We start from the raw sequence: 23,803 nt of genomic DNA, 5'->3' as shown, positions 1-23,803 counted from the left end.
CTCTTATAACTAGCAGAGCTAGACAGAAGAAAACTGGGCAAAGTCCTATGAAGCTAGACACCTGGCAGTGTATGCAGGGACCACTGGTCACTGATCCCTCCTTTGCCTTCCTCCTACCGCTGCAGGCCTAGTGGTTAATCTTAGTTACAACCATAATCAAATGTAGTGTGGAAAAGGTTGCATTGGTCTCCCTAGCCATAGCCATAATGAGAATACACCACCAATTCCAGCAGAAGTCTACAAATCCCACCATGTTTTTGTCCATGCTGATGAGAACTATTCTGCAAACAGATGGCACATCAAAACCTTAAGAAAGGTATAATCTGTACTGACATTCATTTGATCAAATTGTTATTACATACCTTGACAGGCTAGGCCATGTGCCTAATCAGCATTTTGGAAAGGTATTGAAAGATTAGAACATTTTCTTTTCCTAGTGGTCATTCTATTCTACTGAGAGGAAGCCTACACCCATTTTTCTTTTAATGCTTTATTGAAATGATTTAAAATTTTTTTTTCATATGAGAACATAGTAAAGGCAATCAATGACAGATTCATTTTATTTCAGATTAAATCTTTGGAAAACTGCCTCCTACTTCATCACTGTGCAATATTCAATGCTACAAATTCGTAAAATTTGCTACAAAGCCAACGTGTTTTGACACAGAAATACTGTATACTCTCTGATTTCTCCAACAGTCTCCCAGTCACAATGAAGTAGTATAGGATCTTTTTTTTTTTTTTAACCAAAAGGTAGCTGTGCAGTATGCTTCTAAGAGAAGAAAGCTCAACATCAGAAATAACACTTCAGTGCAGTTTGCATCAAAAGCTAATTGTAAAGAAAAACGTGCTGGCAAGAGCTGCAGTTTTAAGATGACGTTTCTTGTCTGCTCCCAGAGACTCTATCATGAAGTTCCATGGTGCAATTCCAAGTTTCTAAGTGACCTACAAAATAAAAGATGATTTTAGTATCAAGCACATCAATTTAACATGGACACAGAATTAGGAAGTGAAGGTCAAATATCAGATACTAATTTACTGACAAAGATGGACTAGATAAATGCAGGTACAAAAGAATTTCCATGGAACTCTTCTGATAGATTTGGAAATTGAGTTATATTTCTCAACTAAATGCAATATATGATCCCATACTGGGTTCTATACAGAAGGAAAAAAATGCTTAAAAAGAATAGACAAAATTCATATAGACATTAGATTAAAGTACTAATGTTTAGATATTCTGAAGTTGATAACTGTACTGTGGTTATTTAGGAGAATGACTTTGTTTTTAAAAAAATATACACTGAATCCATAATAATTAAAAATAAAAAATTAGAAAAGAAATACACACTGAAGTATATAGGCGTAAAGTGATAGGGTGTATATAACTTCTAATGGCTGAGAAAAAATTATATATTTTTATCCATATTCAGAGAAAGAGACAGAGACAGAATATAATAAAGCTAATGGAACAAACCATTAGCAATTGGTGACTCTGGGTAAAAGAAATATGTACGTTCTTTGTACTATTCTTGCAACTTTTCTCTAAGCTTGAAATTATTTCCAAAAAATAAAATAAATAAATAAAAGTTATACTTCTTTTGACCAACCCTACCCAAAGCAAATCAGCTTTTGGTCCCTTAGCAGTTATATATTCAGCTTGTAGCATATTATTTTGAATTTCTGATATATTGCTTTGAATTTAAACTTAAATTGCCCTCTCTCTATCTTGTTTCTTTCCATGATATTGTGAGTTCTTCAGGAGTTGTAATAAAGGGAGCAATTTTATCTTTGCTTGCTGTGGTCCTGGTACTTTCTAAGGCTTTACACATGTATTAACTCATTTAGTCCTTGTAACAGCCCTATGAGGTAGGTACTATTAGGATTTTCTTTTTATAAATGAGAAACTTAAGCAAAAAGAGAGTAAGTAGCTCACCCACCTTATTAAGTGGGGAGCCAGGATTCAAGAAGTATGTTGTCTTCTAACTCTTTGGTATGGTCTTGTCCATTCCAAATTCATTTCCTAGTAATGTACCCACAACTCACACTTTCCTAGAAAATTATGTTGCTCATACCCATCTTGACTAATAGACCAGCTACTAATAGCAATAAGATAAAAAATAAATCTTCAAAACTGTTTTCCAGAATACTGAGATTTTTTTATTACAATTTCCCCTTTTCTCTTACTTTATGGAGAAATTCAGTAGCTGGAAATAAATAGAAAATTCTGAATAAGGCATTGTTTTATCTTGAGGTTAAAAAAATGGTTCTTCAGCTAGAAGACCTGTTACAATATTCACCCTCCATAAAGAAATACTGAGGAGAAGCTCCAATACATAAAATTAAAAACTTCTTTGAACAACAAACTGTGAAAGCATATTTTAATCTATTTAATAAAATATTTACTTCTTTAATATAAAGAGCTTTAACAAACCAGTGAGACATACATATATGTATAGCAAGCATTTGAATATCACAAGAAATATTAACTAGTTATTTCTGAGAATTGGGAAAGGGGTGTAGGGAAGATGGAGTTCTTTTACTTTTCACTTCATAATTTCTGTATTGTTTGAAATGTTTACTTATAAGCATGTATTACTATTATAATTTTTTAAACTAGTTTAAAAAAATACATTACCCAGGCATTGTAAAATATGCCTAAAGTGCACAGATAATAAAGCATGAAAGTAAAAACATTAACAGATTTTCTGTTGTTTGATTATTAAGAAGGGGCCTTTATGGAAGGGATTCATCTCAGGACCTGGAGCCCTACTGCAAAATGGGCATTTGCACTTCTGACCCTCCTGGGCTTACAAGCATTGATCAGCCTATAGAAATGCTGGATCCTAGAGCAGAGCCTCTTCATCAGTATAGACAGGGCACAGAGATTTGAGAGTGGTCACCAACAACCATTCACTTACTGCCAATTCACTAATCAAAAATGGTTCCTGAATCTCCACTGCCTGCAAAGTACTTCATATACATGTGGGAAATAATAAGGAAATAGAAGATCTGCTTCCACCAAGAAGCCAACAACCTTTAGTAGTTGCAGGAGAAAATGCATGTGGAATGAAATTATATTTTCAAAATAACAATACCAATGAATAATCTTTAGAGTTGGTTTTCCTTATGTAGGATCCATAAATGAGGCTCAGGGGGGTCTATGAACCCCTGTTTCAGAGATCTATTTTTTCATGATTAAGTTTAAAGTCTGGATTATTTGTATGTGTACACAGATGTTCATGTGAATAATTTCTGGAGTTGTTACTGTTTTTTCATTGTTTGTTTTGTTTGCTTTCTAAAGCTTGCTGTCTCCAAACTCATATAGAAAACAACTTCATCTTACTTCAAAAATTTCTTCAGAAACAAAGATATGGTTCTAGAAAATCTATAGCCTCAAGTCTTATTGTGGCTAATACCTTTAAAAGGAAACTCAGTATGATTATGATTTCCCAATAGTGCAATTGTTCTGTTATTAGAATAACCCTTATTAAAACCCTGATATGACCGAAGAATTCAGGTGGTTCCTAAAGCAGTTGCTACTACAGGTTACATTTCTAATCAATCAATAATTTGCCTCTGAAATATGAATAAATCCTCAGCCACACTTGGTCCAGTTGACTCAGAGATTTCCATTTAAAAAATACACAATACAGCAACCAAACTAAATAAAAAGGAATTTCAATTTTCACTTGTGTTTCCTGATGCAAACCCGATTCATAACTCAGTGTATCAATTCTCAAAGTTTCCTTCTCCCTTTCCTACCTTACGACCCTCCAGCGCATCCAAAGTCTCTCATTCAACAAAGCCCTAAAATACCCCAGACACCCAGCCTGTACCACGTTTCTGATTCTCTCCCCTCTCCACTTTATCATGTTCACCAACTTGGGCTTGCTAACTTCTTCTTAAGTTTTCTTTTCAGCCGGGCGCGGTGGCTCATGCCTGTAATCCTAGCATTCTGGGAGGCAGAGGGGGAAGGATGGCTTGAGCTCAGGAGTTCGAGACCAGCCTGAGCAAGAGTGAGACCCCCGTCTCTGCTATAAATAGAAAGAAATTAGCCAAACAACTAAAAATAGAAAAAATTAGCTGAGCACGGTGGCACGTGCCTGTAGTCCCAGCTACTCAGGAGGCTGAGGCAGAAGGATTGCTTAAGCCCAAGGAGTTTGAGGTTGCTGTGAGCTAGGCTGATGCCATGGCACTCTAGCCCAGGCAAGAGAGTGAGACTTTGTCTCAAAAAAAAAAAAAAAGTTTTCTTTTCACTTTACACATTACAATTGAGAGCCCAGAGCTAGAAAAGCAAAGAATCCTCCTCCCTTTCTCCTTTCTCTCCAGCCCTGTCTATCTCTGACCATTCTCCGAATATTGCAACATAAAAATTAGGAATCAGATGCACAGGGCAGGAGCAGGAGAGATGCTGAGCCGGGAAAGATAAAATTTTCATCAGTGAGTGTAAGAGAGACCAAGAATAGGAACATTTGGGATCCAGATATTAATACTAACCTTCTCCTTAACATGCTTATTTGAATCAATAGAATAAATGCCAATTACCTTGTGAATAGTATTTTTCAAATGCTGAAAAGATAATAATGGCTAGTGTTTATTTAGAGTTTACTCTGTGCCAAGCACTGTTCTAATCTTTTAACATCATAAGCTCAGTTAATCATCCCAACAACCTTAAGAGGTAGGTATCATTATTCTTCCCATTTTGCGGAGGAGGAAACTGAGACACAGACGGTTTAAGTAGCTTGCCTGAAGTCACACAGCTGATAAGTAGTGGGCTCTAGATTTAAACCTACAGCATCTGATTCCAAAGGCTAAACCTTTAACCACACTATAAGTAAAGTACTCCCGAAACATCTGATATCAATTTGGTCCAATTTATGATTTTAGACCTACTTTGTTCTTTGGCTGTGTGCCTGAAAACCTTTTTGATGACTTCCATTCCGTGGCCTTTGCTTCCTTTGTAGAGCTGCTGGTGGCATTTTTATTTGTTGCTCCCTTTCTTGACTTGACACCTACAGACACATGTAGTAACCATATCTGCATGTAAAACTTGTTTTAAATGTGTCCACCCACAGTTTTAAATCCTTCCCTTCAGGAGTGCTTTGCTCCCATCACCAAGGGGGCTGAGAAATAAGACTTCCCCGATTTCCATACTGGAGGGAAATCAAGTCATAGAACCTCCTGGTTCTTTTTAATTCAACGAGACAGAGAAATCTAATTACCATTGACCTTGCCTTGGGAGTCTACTTCCTAATTTTACTTTCATTTCTCTAAGCGGATGAGAGTAAACAGGCTTACTGTGTTTGCGGGCGTACTCTGCTGCTTTGGGCGCTGTTAACATGGCAAAAGGGTGCAAGGAGAGGCGGAGAGATGAAACTTGGGGAACCTGAAAGGAAAACAGTCCCACTCTTAACAGCTGTACACTCCCTGTGGTGCGAACACCTGCCCGTTATAGCACTCGGCCTGTTTAGTCAACCCAGAGTCCAGTCCTGAGACATTGATCACGGCCCATTGGTGGGGCACGTGACACGTGTAAACATGAACTTTCACACACTGTCTTTTGCTCCTGTGGGTGGCCCTATTGCCTACGATGCCCTTTCACACACTGACGCTCTTCACACAGTTTCCTTTACCTGGAATAGCCATTTCCTCCTTTTCTGCTCAGATGCTCCTATTTTTCCTTTGAGAGGTAGCTCAAGTATCACCTTTTCTGAGCAATTTGCCTCTGTCACCCCATCCCCATTCTCCCACACTGGCACTTACCACCCGCCTCCCCACCATCACCAAACACAGAATTATTGACTCACTCATCTGTGAGTCAAGCATGTAGTCACATAGAACAGCGCCAGTGTGTTGTAGCTAATTATAACGGGCTGTCCCTGCATTACACTGGAAACGTCTTCAAGGCTGGGACTGTCCCTTCATTCATTGCTTCCACAAGTGTTCAAAGAGCACCTGCCATGGGCCCAGGCCCTGTTTTACGAGCTGTAGTTAGTAAGACAGACAAGATTTCTGCTCTTCTGGAGCTCAGGGAGGGGAGACAAATCATAAACTAACAAAGGAATTAGACAATCCAGAGTAATTACACATTGGGATCAGTTTAATAAACTAAAAGTTCTGTGCTTAGGGAGTTACTGGACAGCCACCACTGCAGACAGAAAGGGCAGAGGAAGCCTCCAGAAGGAAGCAAAGTTTCAGCTGAGACTTACAGGAAGAGCAGCAGAAGCCCTGGGAAGAGCTTGAGAGAAGTGTTCCAGGCAAAGGGAACGAGATGGTCTTCTTGGAATAAGCGTGTGCTTTCCAGACACAGAAAGGAAGCCCATGTGGCTAGAGCACAGCAAGAAGTGGGGGGATTGTCCATGAGGCTGAGGGAGAGGTAGAACCCAGGTCATGTGGTCTTTGTTGGTCATGGTATGGAGATGTACACTGCTGATTCCAGGGTGCGATGGGAAGCCATTGAAATTTTTTTTGGAGACAGAGTCTCGCTCAGTTGCCTGGCTAGAGTGCCATGGCATCAGCCTAGCTCACAGCAACCTCAAATTCCTTGGGCTTAAGCAATCTTTCTGCCTCAGCCTCCCGAGTAGCTGGGACTGCAGGCATGTGCCACCATGCCCGGCTAATTTTTTTCTATATATATAATTTTAGCTGTCCAGATCATTTCTTTCTATTTTTAGTAGAGATGGGGTCTCATTCTTGCTCAGGCTGGTCTTGAATTCCTGACCTCAAGTGATCCTCCCGCCTCTGCCTCCCAGAGTGCTAGGATTACAGGCGTGAGCCACCATGCCCGGCTACCATTGAAATGTTTTAAACAGTAGTGTGACAAGGTCTGATTTCAGTTTTAAAAAAAGAAAACTCAGATTGCTATGTTGAGAATAGATTGGATGTAGAAGCAGGGAGGCCAGTTAACTATTAATAATTTAAACTTTTATCTCAGTGCCTTAGAGAGAGTGCCTAGCGCATAGCAACTACTATTCTAGTCAAGGCAATAGTGGTTAACATCTACCTTTTAGAGCAGTTTTAGGTTCATAGCAGAATTGTGGGAACAGTACAGAGTTCTCGTATACTCCCCATCCCCACACAGGCACAACCTTCCCCACGACCGACATCTCCCACCAGAGTGGAACATTGCTGCAATCAACAAATCTGCATTGGCATTATCACCCAAAGTGCAAAGTTGCTGCTTTTTAAAAAATCATGAATGAATATTGAATTTTATCCATTTTTTTCAGAATATATAGAGATAATCATATCTCTCCTTCTGTTAACATACTGAATTACATTGAATAATTTTTTAATGTTGGCCTCCCCTTGCATCTATGGAATAAAATCCATTTGATTATTATGTATTATCCTTTCCATATATTGCTGGATTTGATTTGCTAATATATTGTTGAGGATTTTACATTTATGTTTGAGAGAGACTGATGTATAATTTTCTTTGTAGGTGATAGCTTTATCAGTTTTTGAAGTAAAAGCTATGCTAGCCTTATATAAAGATTATATAATCTCTGGAAAAGTTGGTGTAAAATTGATTGATTTTTTTCCCTGCTATTATCTCCATTTTGAGACATGATGGGTTTTATTAATAGATAGTAATAATCCATTTTGTGTGTGAGACATGATGTGGATACTCTTAGCACTGGCTAAGGAATCACTTCAAAGGGCTGAAATTCTTTCAATGGGCTGGTTGCAGCATTAGAAGAACATAATTTTGTTCCCAGTAAATTGATTTAAGTTTATGTCTGGTGTGGCCTAAAAAATGTAATGGAGGTTGCTTGTTGCCTCCCAAGAGATATCTTTCTCTTTTTGAGTTTTAGTTAGACTTATTGTTGCTCAGCTACAGTCTATATTCTTGATCTTTCTTTCTAGCTAGCTATGACTATATAACTAAGTTTTACCCAGTGATATGTAAGATAAAGTATTCTGTGAGATTACAGACACATCTCCTTAGAAGGAAGGGGTAATACCTCTTTGTCTCTGCTTGCCTGAACCATAGTTGTGATGGCCGGAGCTCCAGCAATCATCTTAGACAAGAAGGTGACAGCTGCACCATAGGAGTGACTGACCACAGACTTGGAAAGAAGTTGTGTTTTTGATAATTTTGTGGAACTGTGGCATCATTGTGGGGCCTCCAGACTTGCTTTATATGGGAAGTAAACTTTTCTTTTTCACTATTACCATGGGTTTTCTATTATATCACACAGGAAACATGGATTAAACAATAAATGAGGTTGTGTTCTTTTTATTGTCAGAACAGTTTAAAGCCATTCTTTCCAGGAGCACAGCTAAATTTTAACTCAGCCTTTTATTCAAATGGAAAAAATATTTACTGAGAGTTTACTTCATGTCTAGTGTTGTAAAGACTTAAACATAAGCACAAACTGTGGACTCTAAACTCATAAAGTAAATAATCTAATCAGAAAGACAATCCTAAAACACAGAAAGCAATTAAAGAGGAGGCTATATTTTAATATGGGGCAATTATGGCTATGATAGCAGCCCTTCAGGATAATATATGCCAGCTATAATGAAAAGGGAACTGGCTCATACTTTGTTCCTGGTGCAGTTCTGTATTTAGTAGATGTTAGATGGATATTTTTCACGCTTGAGTTTCCCTATTCACTGGAGAAGGCAGAAGTCAAAGATTTAAAGGTCACTTCCAACTTGACTATTATATGAACCTTCCTGAGTCCTGATAACCTGATGACTCATGTAAGTAGTTAATTTAGCTTACTACATTAACTGTTTATATGAAAGATTATTTAAAAGCAGGATGAAACTTAAATCCTAAACCCAGAGTTAATTATATTCTTTTTAACTTCAAAGCTATTTACTAATATCTTCATTGTCTCAATGTAAAAGTATTATTATGATTATTTCTCAATTCAAGTACTTACTGAATGCCAAATTATGTCTAAAGCACATTCAACAAAAATTTCTTCTAACTGGAAGGCTGAGGAGGAGGAGAAGAAGTTGGTATGTATAAAGGCATGTGGGACCTTATCCAAGCAAAGCCCTAAAAGGGAATACATCATTAAGGAAGGAAGGGCATAGCCAGTAATCTTCACTTGCCTTTCAACCTGGTACTTACTGAAACATCATTATGATATCACCGAGCTAGAAGGTGAAGGATTTTTCCTGGATGTCAAGGCAATTGAATATATGCTTACAGCAATCAGATTGCCCAAAGTAAAAGCTGGGCATATGGTCTAGAAAGACAGTTGCAATCTAAGAAATTATGCAAATGTGGTTGGAATGTTAGAAAATTACATTTTCTAAACATTTAAATGTTTGTGAAGAAAAAGGGCAAATGTCAAATGAGAAAAGTACTGGAAAAGCTAAAACTTGACGGATTCTATCCTTATAACAGTTTTTCTAAAAATTGAGTCTCTGTTAAGAAAAAAGAAAAAAACAAATAACCCAACAAAGAAATCTGAAAGACTTTAACAGGCACTTTAGAAAAGAAGAAACATGAATAGTTATCCACTGGCAATCAGGGGAATGCAAATTAAAACCACGAATTAAATTAAATGCCCTGATACACTTACAGACTGACAAAACTTAAAAAGCCTGAAAATATCAATGTAGATAACCTACACTGTTGCTTAGGTAATTCGTACAACCATTTTGGAAAATCATTTGGCTTTAGAGTGTTGAAGATATTCGTACCTTGTGGCTTAGCAATTTTGCTCCTAGGCATACGCTATACAGAAACTCTTGCTGTGCAACAAGAGACATATAAATGAAATAACCCAAATGTCTAAAACATAAAAATATATAAATACATTGTGGTACTGTATATTCCTAGAGTGGAATACTATAGGCAGTGAAAATGAACTATAGCTAAGTGCAACAACATGGGTAAGTTTCTGAAATATAATGTTGAGTAAAAAAAAAGCCATAGAATGACACATTTGCTAATATTCTACTTATAGAAAATGTGCAAACTTAAACAATATATTGATTAGAGATGCACATGTGTTAAAACTATAAAGAAGCAAAAGAGACTGATAAACACATAATTCAAGATAGTGGTAATCTAGGGCGAAAGGAAGGGTACGAGACGGGGGAGGGTACACAGAGAGCTTCAAAACTCTTGATACTGTTCCATTTCATACATTTGGATTGGCTTGCTTGGTTTTTGTACTTTGAATATACATTGTACATATTCATTTGGACATAATATTGAAAGTGTGTTTTTAATCCCTCATTATTAAGATCTGTCAATAATGCTTAAAACATAGGTCCCTCCCCTTGGCATGAAAACATTTTAAAATTTCTGCACAATTCAGTCTGGGTCAGCATCCTCCAAGAACCGAAGACACTTGGCAGATTGTTGGAGGAAGTGTGAGAGGGAGGAAGCCAGGCCTGTCACAGAGAAACCCGGCTGCTATCAGGAGGAAGGGGGCTGGCCACGGGAGCACGGGGGACTTGGAACTAGTAGAGCTAATATGGAAGGTGTCCCTTGTGCCACCATCGTGTCCCGTATGCATGGTCTCATTGAGTCCTCAGAGCAACCGAGTGTGTGGGCCAGTGTAATCCTGCCTGTCTATGCATGCCTATTTACTTATAAGAAAATTGGGAATCAGAGAAGTTAAATAATTTATTAGAGGACACACAGCTCGCAAGTGAAAAAGATGGGACTGGACACCGGTCTGTTTGCCTGTGATGGAGTCGTACTCTCGACTTTGGATGCCAGCTGGGATGGACTTGAATGATTACCGGTCAGACACTGGGATACAGCTTTAGGAAGAAAGAAGAGCAGAAGTTTTGGTTCTCTCTGGTCTCCTGCCCTCGTCTCTTCCCTCTCTCTGATGCACTAGTTTTTACTCTCTCTGCTTTTCTTTCTGTTTCCCTCTTTCTCCATCAAATGAAGCTGAAGAATATTTGTATCACTCGCTCGATTTACTGAAGGAAGATTTATGTTCTGTTTTCTTCCTTTTAAAATTGAGGAGATTTTATATTAATCTGACGCTATTTGTAAACAACCCTCACTTGTGAAGGCCTTAATGAACTTTTTCTGTGGGTCCAGAGTCCTCAGCAGACAAAAAGCTTCGTGTCAGCAAAACCCAGCACGCTCTCAGGAGGCGGAACCTGAGGCTAATAGTTTCTGAAAAATGTTGTACCTATAATGCCTTTCTGTCACCAGGTGGCAGCAAATAGTTCTGAAGAAAGCCACCAAGCCTACATACAGTATCCATATTGTGTCAAGTGGCCAATTCCAGTTGCCAGAAATTCTACATAATCTGATTAGTACTCAACAGGGTTTTAAGTCTTTGCTTGGGAAAGATTTTAGCTGTTGCTTAGGAGACATTTCATCAGAAGGAATCAATGGTCATTCAGATAAATGCAGCAATTAATGAAGATTATTTGGCGATATCTATTTTTTTAACGATTCCATCTCCTAGTTAAAACCATTTCTTGAAATTATATTAAATTCTAAAGGACTGTTTTAAAATACTTTTACTGTTCAATCTTTGAAATGCTACATTTCCATCGAGAGGCCCTGCTAATTCTGTATTCAAGCTTCGGAAAAGGGCCCTGCGTGGAGCTGATGTGCAGTCCAAGGGCAAGGTCTTGAGGTGGGGAGGAGCTGGTGAGGCTCACAAGGATAAGTCCTCAGATTCTTGTGTCAGCAGCTTAAATCACAGCCTTTGTGATTATTTATTGTTCAAAATAGGCAAAGCTTACATTGTGTTAATAACACATGTGGATGCTATTGACTGGCTATTTCATTTTTTAATATTAAGAGCAGTGGTTCTCAATCCAATGTGATTTTGCCTCCTAGGGGACATTTGGCAAAGTCTAGAGACATTTAAAGTATCACAACTGAAGACAAACTACTTGCATCTAATGGGTAGAGGCCAGGGATGCTGTTAAACATCGAGCAATGCACAGGACAGCTCCCAACCCCCAGCCCCTACACACACAACAAAGAATCATCTGGCCCAAAATGTTGAGAAACCCTGAATTAGAAGAACAGAGAAGAAATCAGGTACCCAATCCCTGAGTACCAGAACCTTAAAGCTATTATTTTGAGGTTAGGGCTTTATTGGTACTAATTCGCTTAATTCCCACAATAACCCCATCTTCTTGTCCCTGATTTTACATAAAATTGAGGTATATGGAGGTTAGAAAATTTGCCCAGGATTATTCTGCTTGTGATTGGTGGAGCTGGGATTCAAACTCAAGCAGCCGAACTTTAGAATCCTAGTGCTTAAGGTTACACGATCTGCCTTTCACATATAAACCAGCAAATGAGCCAACACTCACATCCCATAGCAATCAACAAATGCAAGGCTTTAAAGAAAAGTCTCCTTATATGATGATATTATCTGTTTCTATTCAGACCTGGCCATTACGTAGCCTGTGTACACACCTGGGCTTCTCATCACTGGTCACTGATTATGAAGATGGGGACTATGTGTCACCGAACAGAGAAGGTGCTGAACAAAGACTCTTTAATGAATAAATGAGTGATCTGATGGATGGGTAGAGATTGGCTTGCACACAGCTAAACAGCATTTCTTCCCATTCTAGCCCTTTAAATGAACCTGACTCATCTGAGCTACTCAGACATCCATGTTTGCAAACCTTCTTTTTTTTTTTTTTTTTTGAGACAGAGTCTCGCTTTGTTGCCCAGGCTAGAATGAGTGCCGTGGCATCAGCCTAGCTCACAGCAACCTCAGACTTCTGTACTTAAGCGATCCTCCTGCCTCAGCCTCCCGAGTAGCTGGGACTAGAGGCATGCGCCACTATGCCCGGCTAATTTTTTCTATATAGATTTTTAGTTGGCCATATAATTTCTTTCTATTTTTAGTAGAGATGGGGTCTTGCTGTTGCTCAGGCTGGTCTCAAACTCCTGACCTCAAGCAATCCACCCGCCTCGGCCTCCCACAGTGCTAGGATTACAGGCGTGAGCCACCGCGCCCGGCCATGCAAACCTTCTTGATTGATGATACAGCCAAGACCGAAGGGGTTCAGAGTGCCATCCTCTCCAGGATTCGATTTTCCCTAGTTGTGCTCTGGCCATGTGAGTGGAGACCAGCCAGTCAGCTGTGCCTGCGCTAGACCTCCCCCATGGCCCAGAAGTGAGAGGGAGAAAAGAGTAACTGAAACAGGGGCTTGGGGGGCTCAAGTTTTTAATGTGAAAATGTTAGGGGTTGGGGGAAGAGGGGAAGAGAGCGATCTGAAAGAGAGAAAGCTGCAGAAAAAGACAAACAGGAATGAAGCAGTATAGTCTGCTTGGCTCTCCAAGGAACACAGAGAGCTGGGCTTTCTTTAAAAGCCAAGAACAGCTTGGTCTCCGAAGACCACCAGGCCTCGAGTGGTTTATATCTCAACCAAGGTGAGCCCCAGTATAGCAAACAAGGTCTTTAGGAAAAGTAGTCTTGTCTGACTTGCTCACCATCGCATGCCCTGCACATACAACTCTACTGAATGAACGAATGAATGAATGGAAGGAGCGAGTTGAAACTAAGATGATCAGGGAGGTTTTGATCCCCGCAGTGATGGAGGGAATTGGTGTCTCAGGACTATAGTCAAATTACATACAGATTAAGATGACAGAGGGCTGGTTTCAAAGTTACAACACTAAGTAAATACTTGACTCCTAAGGTGGACCTGGTGGACTCTGGAACTTCGCATGAGCCCGCTGCCTGCTGTATGGTCTGCAGCAAAAGAGCAAGGGAGGCAGCGTCCCTGTGGCCCCAGCCCCGCGCTGCCCTGGCCTCCCCTCCCAATTTGGCGAGGCTGGGGCAGGCATGAAAGCCCGCAGGCCTGGGCGTGAGGGTGTTTTGCTCTCCCTCACCTGCTGCATGTCCCTTGCCCACCCCATCTTCCCTTTCCTCTTTCCTCTTCCAGAGGTATCTGAAGCTGCGGGTGTGGTGGCCCACGCCTGTAATCCTAGCACTCTGGGAGGCCAAGGTGGGAGAATTGCTTGAGGTCAGGAGTTTGAGACCAGAGGTATCTGAAGATAAAGGCATCAGGAGTTCACCTCTACAAAGCCATCCATATTTAAATGGTTTCTTAATGTTCATACATTTGTAAATGGCACAAACCAAACAGGCCTTAAAGAGTATTTAGAAAACTATTTTTTTTTAAGATCAGTAATATGGAGGCCCAAGCAGGGAAAGGGACCTATCTAGGGCTCCATAGTAGTTCTGGATATTTTGATATAAAACTGTTATTTTCATAACTGATGCCTGAAAATACCTCGTGCTCACTGATTGTGCCACTGGAACACCCCACATTGTAAATTTATACACTAAATATATTCTCTCTAAAAATCCCTTATATAGACAATTTCAGGTCACCCTTACCTTGGTAGAACCAGAATTTGCAGAAGAATCAGCCCCATAAATTTTAAAGACTTCCTCAATTGGGATACTGTTCTGTTAAACAACAATAACAACAAAGTGTTATCATATCCTGACTTTTATTTTATTACAAAACAAAGCTATTATAGCTCCAGTATGTCTACAACCATGTTTACCTAGTGTGGGCACTGAATACAGTAATTAACTTCTGAATAAATGGATAAATCAGTTTTCCAAATATCAATTATTTATGTCTCTCATTCTTTTAATTTTTTTGCCTCTTAAATAAATGTTTTCAAACTATAGTATAGAAGTCAAAGTCTTTTTATTATTGCAAAATATGAAAAATTTACTATTAGAAACTCCTAAACATGTAGAAACATTGGCTTAAAAATAACATAAATATGCATTAATATCAAAATACAGGTCAGGCGTGGTGGTACATGCCTACAGTCTTAGCTGTTCGGGAGGCTGAGGCAGGAGGATCGCTTGAGCCCAGGAATTCAAGGCTACAGTGAGCTCCGATTGCACCACTGCACTCCAGCCTGGGTGACAGAGCAAGACCCTTTCTCTAAAACAAAACAAAATAAAACAAACAAAAAGCCCCAAAATACATCTAGTAGATATGAAATATCCATATATGCAAATAGTATTCTTTTCCTTACCATTAAGATTCCAGCGTAAGATGATAAAATCATAGCTTCTCGTTCTCTGCGGTTTGGATACGTGGGTCTGCCACGGAGTGGCATTTTCCTAAGGGGGGATATGAATCAATAAGAAGGGAGGAAGTATTCTTGTTCTTCTTGACACCTGCTGAGGTTGTGATGATAACCCATGAGTTATGTGCAGTGGCTGTGTGCTATCTGCTTACTTATAAAATTGATGTGATTGTCCCTCTATCGGTGAAACACACTGAATTTCTAATCTTCCAATAATGGTGATGAATTTGCCCTCATCTATCCATATTTCACAGCTACATCAAACACTGGCAGACCAGCCACGTGACAGATGTTTATGGCTTCACCAACCACTGTCCTTTCCCCTTCTTGTGGCAATTTGCTTGGGGGAAACTGCCTAACCCCACTGAAGCAAACAACACCCCTAGGTCCCAAGGATGGAAACTACACTGTGGACTAAGCTAGTCAGTATATTCTATTCCTCCCCATCCAACCTCAGGTGAGTCAGGGCAAATAGAGCCATTCAGACACGATTCTGTAATTTTTTTAAAGATCCATCCTCCCTTAGACTAAACATTATAATGAAGTAGGCTGAAACGAAGATTGGTGTCCACCCAGAGGAAATAGCGTCAAGAGGTAGATTCTGGGCCAGGTGCAGTGGTTCACACCTGTAATCCTAGCACTCTGGGGGGCTAAGGCTGGAGGACTGCTTGATGTCAGGAGTTCAAGACAAGCCTGAGCAAGAGTGAGACCCTGTCTCTACAAAAATAGAAAAAAATTAACTGGGCATGGTGGCACATGCCTGTAGTCCCAGCTACTCAAGAGGCTGAGGCAGGAGGATCGCTTGAGCCCAGGAGTTTGAGGTTGCAGTGAGTTATGACCATGGCACTGCCCTCTAGCTGTTGTGACAGAGCAAGACTCCAGCTCAAAAAAAAAAAAAAAAAAAAAAAAAGAGGTATATTCTAGTGACATCATTTGAGTTTTGAATTAAACCATGCCTGCCTAACACAGACCTACTCACCAACTTTTCAGATATAGATGCAAAAACTCCCCTCCCCCGCTTTTTTTCTTAAGGGTGTTCAAACTGGATTTTCTGCTTATTACAACTAAACCCTAACTGCTATATCTATCCAAGATGTGGTGTGTAATCTAAGGGCATTGAACAGAAAAAAATAACTGGCTTCTGGAATAAGATATTTGATCCTGGCCTCCTCAGTTCCATGTTCTCATCAATTGAGTGAGTCTGCCTGGACACTGTACATGGCGGAAAATGCCAATAATCCTGGAAAGAAAATTATTCTGTGACTCAAATAGCTCAGCTCTGGTACAAATTTACTTAAATGCTTAAGAAATTGTGTTTGCTAGTCCTTAGGAAAAGATTGCAGCCTTTATCCACAGAATTGACCATTTTAAAAATCATGGCATGTACACATAAAACACTGTCATGTTTCTAAGAGAGAGAACATCCTGTGTAAGAAAGTCTTCCATTTCATAGAGGCCAACTAGCAGAGAGGCAATATGTGTAAACACATGTATGACTTCCTCAAGGTGGCAACGGGGGGGTTTACTCAGCTGTCTAGTTGAAGAGGGCTGTTCATCCTGTAGTGCTTTCAGATCAGAATGCCTCAAGAGGGAAGACACTAGATAGGGCTGGAACTTCCTCTATCATTAATCATAGTCACACATTAAGGAGAAAAACAAAAAATCTATTTCAACTTACGCTTCCTCCCACTCCAGCCACGTTAAGTCTTCCGAGTGATCCAGCCATTGCAAAGCAACGCTGATGGCCAAGTCATAGTGAGCCTGCAGGCAGAACAGGTTTAGACTCTGGAAGAAATACTCCCTGGACCCAATGACAATGGCACTACTAAGCCTATCCCATTATTTTGTCATGTCTAAAATGGGAAGGATCATTAGCTATGTCTGATAACCTGATGCTCAGCCAGAAATATTTAGGGATCTTCAGGCATTAAATTTATCTTCCACTAAAGCAGTTATTTGACTTGTGTGGTCTGGAAAGGAGACACCAGTGGAAAGAATACTAAACCAGGAATCAGGGAATCTGGGCTCAAATCTAGGTATTGTCCACAGCTCACAGTCTATCCTTAGGTAAGTGATTGATGCTCTCTGGACCTTGTTTTTCTTATATTTTAAAACAGAAAAAGGCGAGGGTGGGGGAAGAGGGCCACAGAGAACAATTTCTGATTGTGTGAGTAGAATGTCAGAAATGCACTTCCAGGGGAAGCGTGGTGGAAACTTGCAGGGAGGTGCCTTGATGTGCACCTGGGGAGGTAGGGAGAATCCTGGGAGGCTTCACAGAAGAAGTTTCACTGGAGCCAGGGCTTGAAGGACAAAGAGAGTTTCTACAGATGGAGAGGGACATCCCAGGTGCAGGGACCAGCATGAACAAAGGACAGGGTGTAGACCTGATTAAGGGACTTGCTGAGAATCTCACATATAGTAAAAACCTGAGGACCAATTCCAATGTTCCCTCTATCATTGTGACCACTTTTTCTGATAATTCCTAAGAGCTCTTGTTTAGTAAGCATATTTACCATCTATCTATCTATCTATCAAAACATTCCTTCTCTCTTCTCCATCCCCACACCCAGAAAAGGGAAGGTTGGTTTTGTTTTTATTTATTTTAGGTGTTCTAAGATTTTTTTTTTCCTTTTTTCTTTTTTTGAAGACAGAGTCTTGCTCTTTTGCCCTGGCTAGAGTGCCGTGGCATCAGCCTAGCTCACAGCAACCTCAAACTCCTGGGCTTAAGCAATCCTTCTGCCTCAGCCTCCCAAGTAGCTCGGACTACAGGCTTATGCCACCATGCCCAACTAATTTTTTCTATATATTTTTAGTTGTCCAGATAATTTCTTTCTATTTTTTTAGTAGAGATGGAATCTCGCTCTTGCTCAGGCTGGTCTTGAACTCCTGACCTCGAGCGATCCTCCCATTTGGGCCTCCCAGAGTGCTAGGATTATAGGCGTGAGCCACTGCACCAGTCCAGTGTTCTAAGATTTTAACATTCTTTAAGCAATGGAGTTATTTCTTTCAGGGACTGAACCAAAATGAAAAATAAACTTAAATAAATAAATGGGACAAATTGGACCATAACCAGTTGTCGAAACCTAATTCAAAGTTCGATGCCTGGGCCAGCCGCGTTGGCACCACCTCATTAGATGAGGCTTATTAGATATGCAAATCCCAAGCCTCACCCCAGACCTCCTGAATCAAAACAGCTTGTAATAGGAGCTCATTAAAGTTTGAGAAGCACTGCTCTAAACTATCTAATTTCTCCATTTGATACGTGTTCAGAGAGAATAAGGCTTAACTACTTACTCAGCTCTGGAGGAATCTGGGAAGTCAGTGAGCCTTGCTTTACTTTAGTCAGAGAATGAGAGGGGGAGCGAGAGATCTTTTCTTTTTATTAGTATAAGGACAGTAAATGGGCAGTGTAAAAAACCAAGAATTTACTAATTTCCCTAGAATTAGATCTTTGTGTGGTTTCTTCCTTAATTTCTGTGAAGTAAACTTTCAGAACCTAACATGAATCTGGGTTTCAACATGAATTAACAAAGGGAAGGTTTTGGGATTACTCATGTCTTTGTTTTTTCTGCCCCTACTAATGCAAATGGAAAAGAAATTATTTTGAGAACTACATGATAGCTAATTTTGTCAAAAAAAATTTTAACACTATGTATGTACCATTTGGCCTTGCGTTTATTTTGCTTGTTAATCTTCTCTCCTAATAGTACATACTCTCATGACTTTTATTTTCTCATCCTCTTTTTGCTGTCTGTTTAGTGGGTTGAAATGACCACATGGACAATCTCAGGATGAGGAGAAGATGAGAAAGAGGACTTTGGGGGGCTGGGTGTCAGTATTAGCCTTGTTCATTATATATTAATAAATTGATCCTCATTGTGTCCCCTTAATACACATATAACACAAATGTGACTTGCATCAGCATGCCTTTCTTTACCATATCATCTAGAAAGGTGAGTTGCCGTCTTCCTTTGGGGTCAAATTCATTTTCCCGAAGTCTGATGCCAATATAATCTCCCCTTAAAAGCAAGAGAGCAGCATTGAACCATCGGGATAACAGGGGCTCAGTCTGCAGAAGAGGCTTTCCTCCCAAACCCTCCCTCCTCGACCAAAACACAAGAGAAGTCGTTGATGCTCTGGTAGCTGAGTTAATGCTCAATTTTGGTTTACCCGATAGCTCCACAATGCTGCAGGTTTAAAATGTCTAACCATAATTAACTTAAATCACATTTATCTAAAAATTAAACTCACATAGTTGGAAGCAAAAATTACAAGAAAGCAAGGAGTATGCCAAATACCCATATACAGAAATGGTTTTATAAGACCAGAAGGATTAAGACCCACTGTTTAAAATAGTGCGTCCCTTGCTGCCCAGCTTAAATTCAGACAGAATGTCCAAAGTTGATAAATTCCAGATACATAAAATTTTGTAGAGGTGTATTCTTTTGTCTTAAGGCTTTTTCTCTTTAGAATGCAAATGCCCCGAGGAGGAGATATGCATTAAAACTTATTAGTAATTCTCCTTTAGTGTGTCCTTATCAAATCCTTTCCTAACAGTGACTTTTAATACGAGGAGATAGAATAAGTGCCACCCTGGAGAAGTCAGAGAGAGGGACTGGACTTAGGAAAACAACTCCGGGATCTCTGGAGTTGATTTCGGCACATCTCACAATTTTACATAAGGCCAGTTCTGTTTGTCCATTTACCACACTAGAACACTTTGGGCTAGTTACTGTGTGGAAAATAAGTTTGTTTCTGGCTTCTAAAAGTTTTTCTTCTGAGTCATTAAGCTTTTTTAGATTGATAAAATTTCTTGAATTTTTGCTGTGAAATTCCAAGATACTTTAAGGTAGCCTAAGTGTACCCTTTGGATATAAAATTGTATTTATATCAGATTGAAATTCTGATTCTTTGGATGAGCTATGCAGAGAAATTGGCATTCCTGATCGCAGTTTATTCTTTATTATTGTATTGGCCTCCAAATACATACATGAACACATGTGTGAATTCATATGTAGTCTAGGCCAGCATTTCTAAGAATGTATTAAAATATAATTTTCTTAGTAAGCAGAAAAAAGACATTTGCTGGTGACACTGACAAGTTCTTTGATGAAAAGAGTATTACTGTTGTGTCTATAATACGTATGAGATAGAACATAACCTTTCTTTTTTCCTTTTTTTATATGGTTTGTGATCTTTCACCAACAGTTAAGTATCAAGTCTAAGAAAAACTACCACAGGAGGCAAAAAATGTCCATGGAAAACTTAACGCTTTCCGTGTTAGTTTTAAAAAAAGTTCAGATGTCAAGAAAAAGGAGATGAATTATTTAGTCAATACAGCTTATGATAAAAGAAGCAAGGCTGCAATTTAAACACTGGGCCCTTGGGTACATTTTTAGGAATCTCTCCTCCTATATCTTTTACCAGCAGGGCCATCCCTTTCCTCAAGGCAGCTCCTGCCTGTGCAGGTGGACTAGGATGTAGGCTCAGCTCTCAGGCTCTAGAATGGGGTGCTCAGATATGCAGGCTGCCGGCAGAAACATCGTCCCTTGCACCACAGGTGAGGCCTCCCCGGCAGGAGACAGAGAGAGGACAGACCATCTTCTGGCTTTCTCTATGGTGCAGGGATAGATTCTTCGTTAGATTTTTAACCCCCTGCTAATACCCAGACTATCTACGACATGAAACCCACCAAATGCCAGGTGGCATAAATGACAGTTATTCTCAATCATACTTACAGGAGCTTTTTCATTTCTTTCTTCACGAGCCTTCTTTCCATGACGAAAGGCGTATCCAGCTGCGAGGGTATCTGCAGCTTACACTACACTGGATATCCTTTGGGAAGATCCAGCCTCTCTGAGCCTAGAGGCTACAGCAGCAAATCAGAGAGAATTTGAGTTAGGGATGCTGTCACTCCAAATACCAGTCATGGAGTCCCAGGCTCTGGAAGGGATCCGAGGGAGCACAGTGTTCAGGCCTCTTACTCAGCAGGCGTCAGGGCAGAAAGCCGTCTGAGGCTAGTGCACTACTCTGCATTTATCTGACAACTTTTATTCCTGCCAAGTTTTTCCAACACTTATCCTTGCTATAATCTAGCAAGTAAAACTGAAATGGCTCATGTAATAGTTGATGAGACTATTTGGGCAGAACCATCCGAATAGATCCCCATCAGATTTTGGATTGTCCAAGCCTCTACAATCATGGGAATCAATTCTTTAAAATCAATCTCTCTCTCTCCATGTATATATGTATATATGTAAGCTGAGCTGAGCAGGTATCTGCAGCTTACACTGCACCTGATATATGCATATATGTGTGTGCATGTATGTATATACACACACATCCTGTTGGTTCTCTTTCTCTGGAGAACCCTAATACACAAATATAACAAAAATGTTAACAGTTGTTGACTCTGGAATGATGAGTCCATGGATGTGCATTATACCACCTTTTGTACTTTTTATATTGTGCATGTGTTTTTAAATCACTGCTCTAAAGATGGTTGGAAAACAAACTTTAGAAACTTTTTTTTTAAATTGTAGAATATAAACACTAAGCTTCATTTGATTCAGCTCTCTGACAATAAGCAAGGAGCAAAAGGATGCCACTAAGCTAAGTGAATTTTTCATCAGGCCAACTTAATGATTTGGGATCATTCTTGCTGCTGCCACATCTGCTTCAGCCTTTTGGGAGTTGATGGAATAAGGAGAAAGAGGGGAAGAAAGTCAGAGCATTCCATAGGAAATGGATTAGCTATGAAGATTGTAATACTGCTCCCTACAGGAGAGCTGACTGGGAGAGGACGCTGCAAGCCAGAGAGGTGGCCCCATCGCCTAGAGAAGGAAAAGCACTGTCCCCAAGGAGGCTCAATGCCAGGATGTGGTGTCCACTTCACCATGGATTGGTGTGGCCATCGCCAAGCCTCTTGACTCTTCTTAGGTGTTATCTAAAAAATGATGGACCTGGTTAACATCACCAAGAGCACGTTTTACTCTAACGTGCTGTAACTCTACAAAGTCTGGCATGCATTAAAATTCTTCTGATTCAGTAATTTGGAAAAACATTTGTTGATAGAATATTTGTCTTACCTTAATTCCTGGACTGGGAGTACGCTCACTTATCATTTACTTTAACCCATGCTTGTCTTGTAATTCTGAGCAAACCCTTTGAAATTCAGACTTACAATTTATAACATTTGTATCTCTTGCTTGTTGTGACAGCTTCCTCTTAGACCCTCCCATTCAATGTGGTGTAATATGCAAAGGTTTAAATTGTAAAAATATGAGGATCTCCCGCTCCCAAATCATTAGACTAGAGGTCAGGAGACCCTGGGAGGCCACCAACTAGCTGTGTCACCTTGCACAAGTGAATTTGCCTCTCCATGTTTTTGCGTTTCTTCCTCCATAAAACAAGCATTGACAGATTGGAGAGGTTCTTTCCAGCTGCAGAACTCAGTGATTTACAAGCATTTAGTAGCTAGCCTGGTTGAAAGAGGGCCATGTGCACAGACTCTATTCAGTTAGATTTGAATTCTGCCAGTTACTCCTTTTTTCTGTCTACAGAGCTTTAAAGAAATAAGACTGCTGGCTGGAAACACACACAAAGGAGTTACTGCAAAGATGTCAGCAGTCTCAGGCTTTAGCTGTTTCACAGAAACCAACTGCCTGGACGTCACAGTCCCCGTATTCTACAGGAATATCATGCACTGCAGAATACCTGCACACCTCATGCGGGTTCCCCTTTGTACACTTACAGCTGAGATACAGGTCTCTCGGGCTGCTCTGTTAGGTGACGGCTCTTAACAAATTCCCCTTTGACACTCTCTCACCAACCCGAGACAGATTGCAATGCTTTTGTTCTTTCTCTGCTTCTGGAAGCTTGAGGATAGGCTCTGCTCAGTCTGGTGCTCACAAGATGAGGAAAATAGATGCTTCTTCCAGGTTGCTAGGAAACCAGGATTGAATGAAATAATTTGTTTTCAAAATACCTCTCCACCCCAAGTCAGAGGGGGGAAAAAGTCATATATTTGAGACAGGATTGTGATCGTGACCTGAAGTTCATGTATCTTTTTACCTGAGTAGGCTTAGGTTTCCCATCTAAATGATTAATCAGAAAGCTAAGGGGATGCCAGGAGTCTACCTCTCCCATGGTGTTTTTAGCGTTTGGCTGCACACATAGGAATCAATTGACCAAGCAAGAACTGCTGGGGAGTCAGTGAAACTCTGGCTCCTACATATGTGGGGTGCCCCAGAGCACTTAGAGCAGAGGTCTCCAACCTTTTTGGCACCAGGGACTGTCTTCTTTCATGGAAGACAGTTTTTCCATAGACCCAGGAGGTGGGGTGGGGAAGGATGGTTTCGGGGTGATTCAAGCGCATTACATTTATTGTGCAGTCAAACCTCTCTGCTAATGATAATCTGTATTTGCAGCCGCTCCCCAGCGCTAGCATCACCACCTCAGCTCCACCTCAGATCATCAGGCATTAGATTCTATTTATAAGGAGGGAGTGACCTAGATGCCTCGCATGCCCAGTTTACCATAGGGGTCGTGCTCCTATGAGAATCTAACGCTCCTGCTGATCTGACAGGTGGCGGAGCTTAGGCAGTGATGTGAGCGATGGGGAGCGCTGTAAATACGGAGGAAGCTTTGCTGGCTCCCTGGCCACTCACCTCCTGCTGTGAGGCCCAGTTCCTAACAGGCCGGGGACTGGCACCTGTCCACGGCCTGGGCTTTGGGGACTGCAGACTTACAGTGATTTTACTT

General features: G+C 40.3%; 1 protein-coding gene across 1 annotated transcript; it reads right to left on the bottom strand.

Moving 5' to 3' along the window:
* Positions 1-480: 480 nt before the first annotated feature.
* On the bottom strand, positions 481-22,960 carry C8H2orf80 (chromosome 8 C2orf80 homolog). Its single transcript, XM_045560216.1, has 9 exons — positions 22,869-22,960; positions 20,779-20,909; positions 18,978-19,059; positions 16,719-16,801; positions 14,987-15,074; positions 14,325-14,396; positions 5,302-5,389; positions 4,897-5,015; positions 481-945 (listed from the first exon to the last, which is right to left on the bottom strand). Exons 2-9 carry the CDS (start codon positions 20,817-20,819, stop codon positions 937-939), a joined length of 582 nt encoding a protein of 193 aa, XP_045416172.1. The 5' UTR covers positions 20,820-20,909; positions 22,869-22,960; the 3' UTR covers positions 481-936.
* Between the last annotated feature and the right edge of the window lie 843 nt (positions 22,961-23,803).

The sequence above is a fragment of the Lemur catta genome, chromosome 8 (assembly GCF_020740605.2).
Source record: "Lemur catta isolate mLemCat1 chromosome 8, mLemCat1.pri, whole genome shotgun sequence".
Classification (NCBI taxonomy): Eukaryota; Metazoa; Chordata; class Mammalia; order Primates; family Lemuridae; genus Lemur; species Lemur catta.
Note: the sequence above shows the minus strand (reverse complement) of the source record. Positions and strands in the feature narration are given on the sequence as shown.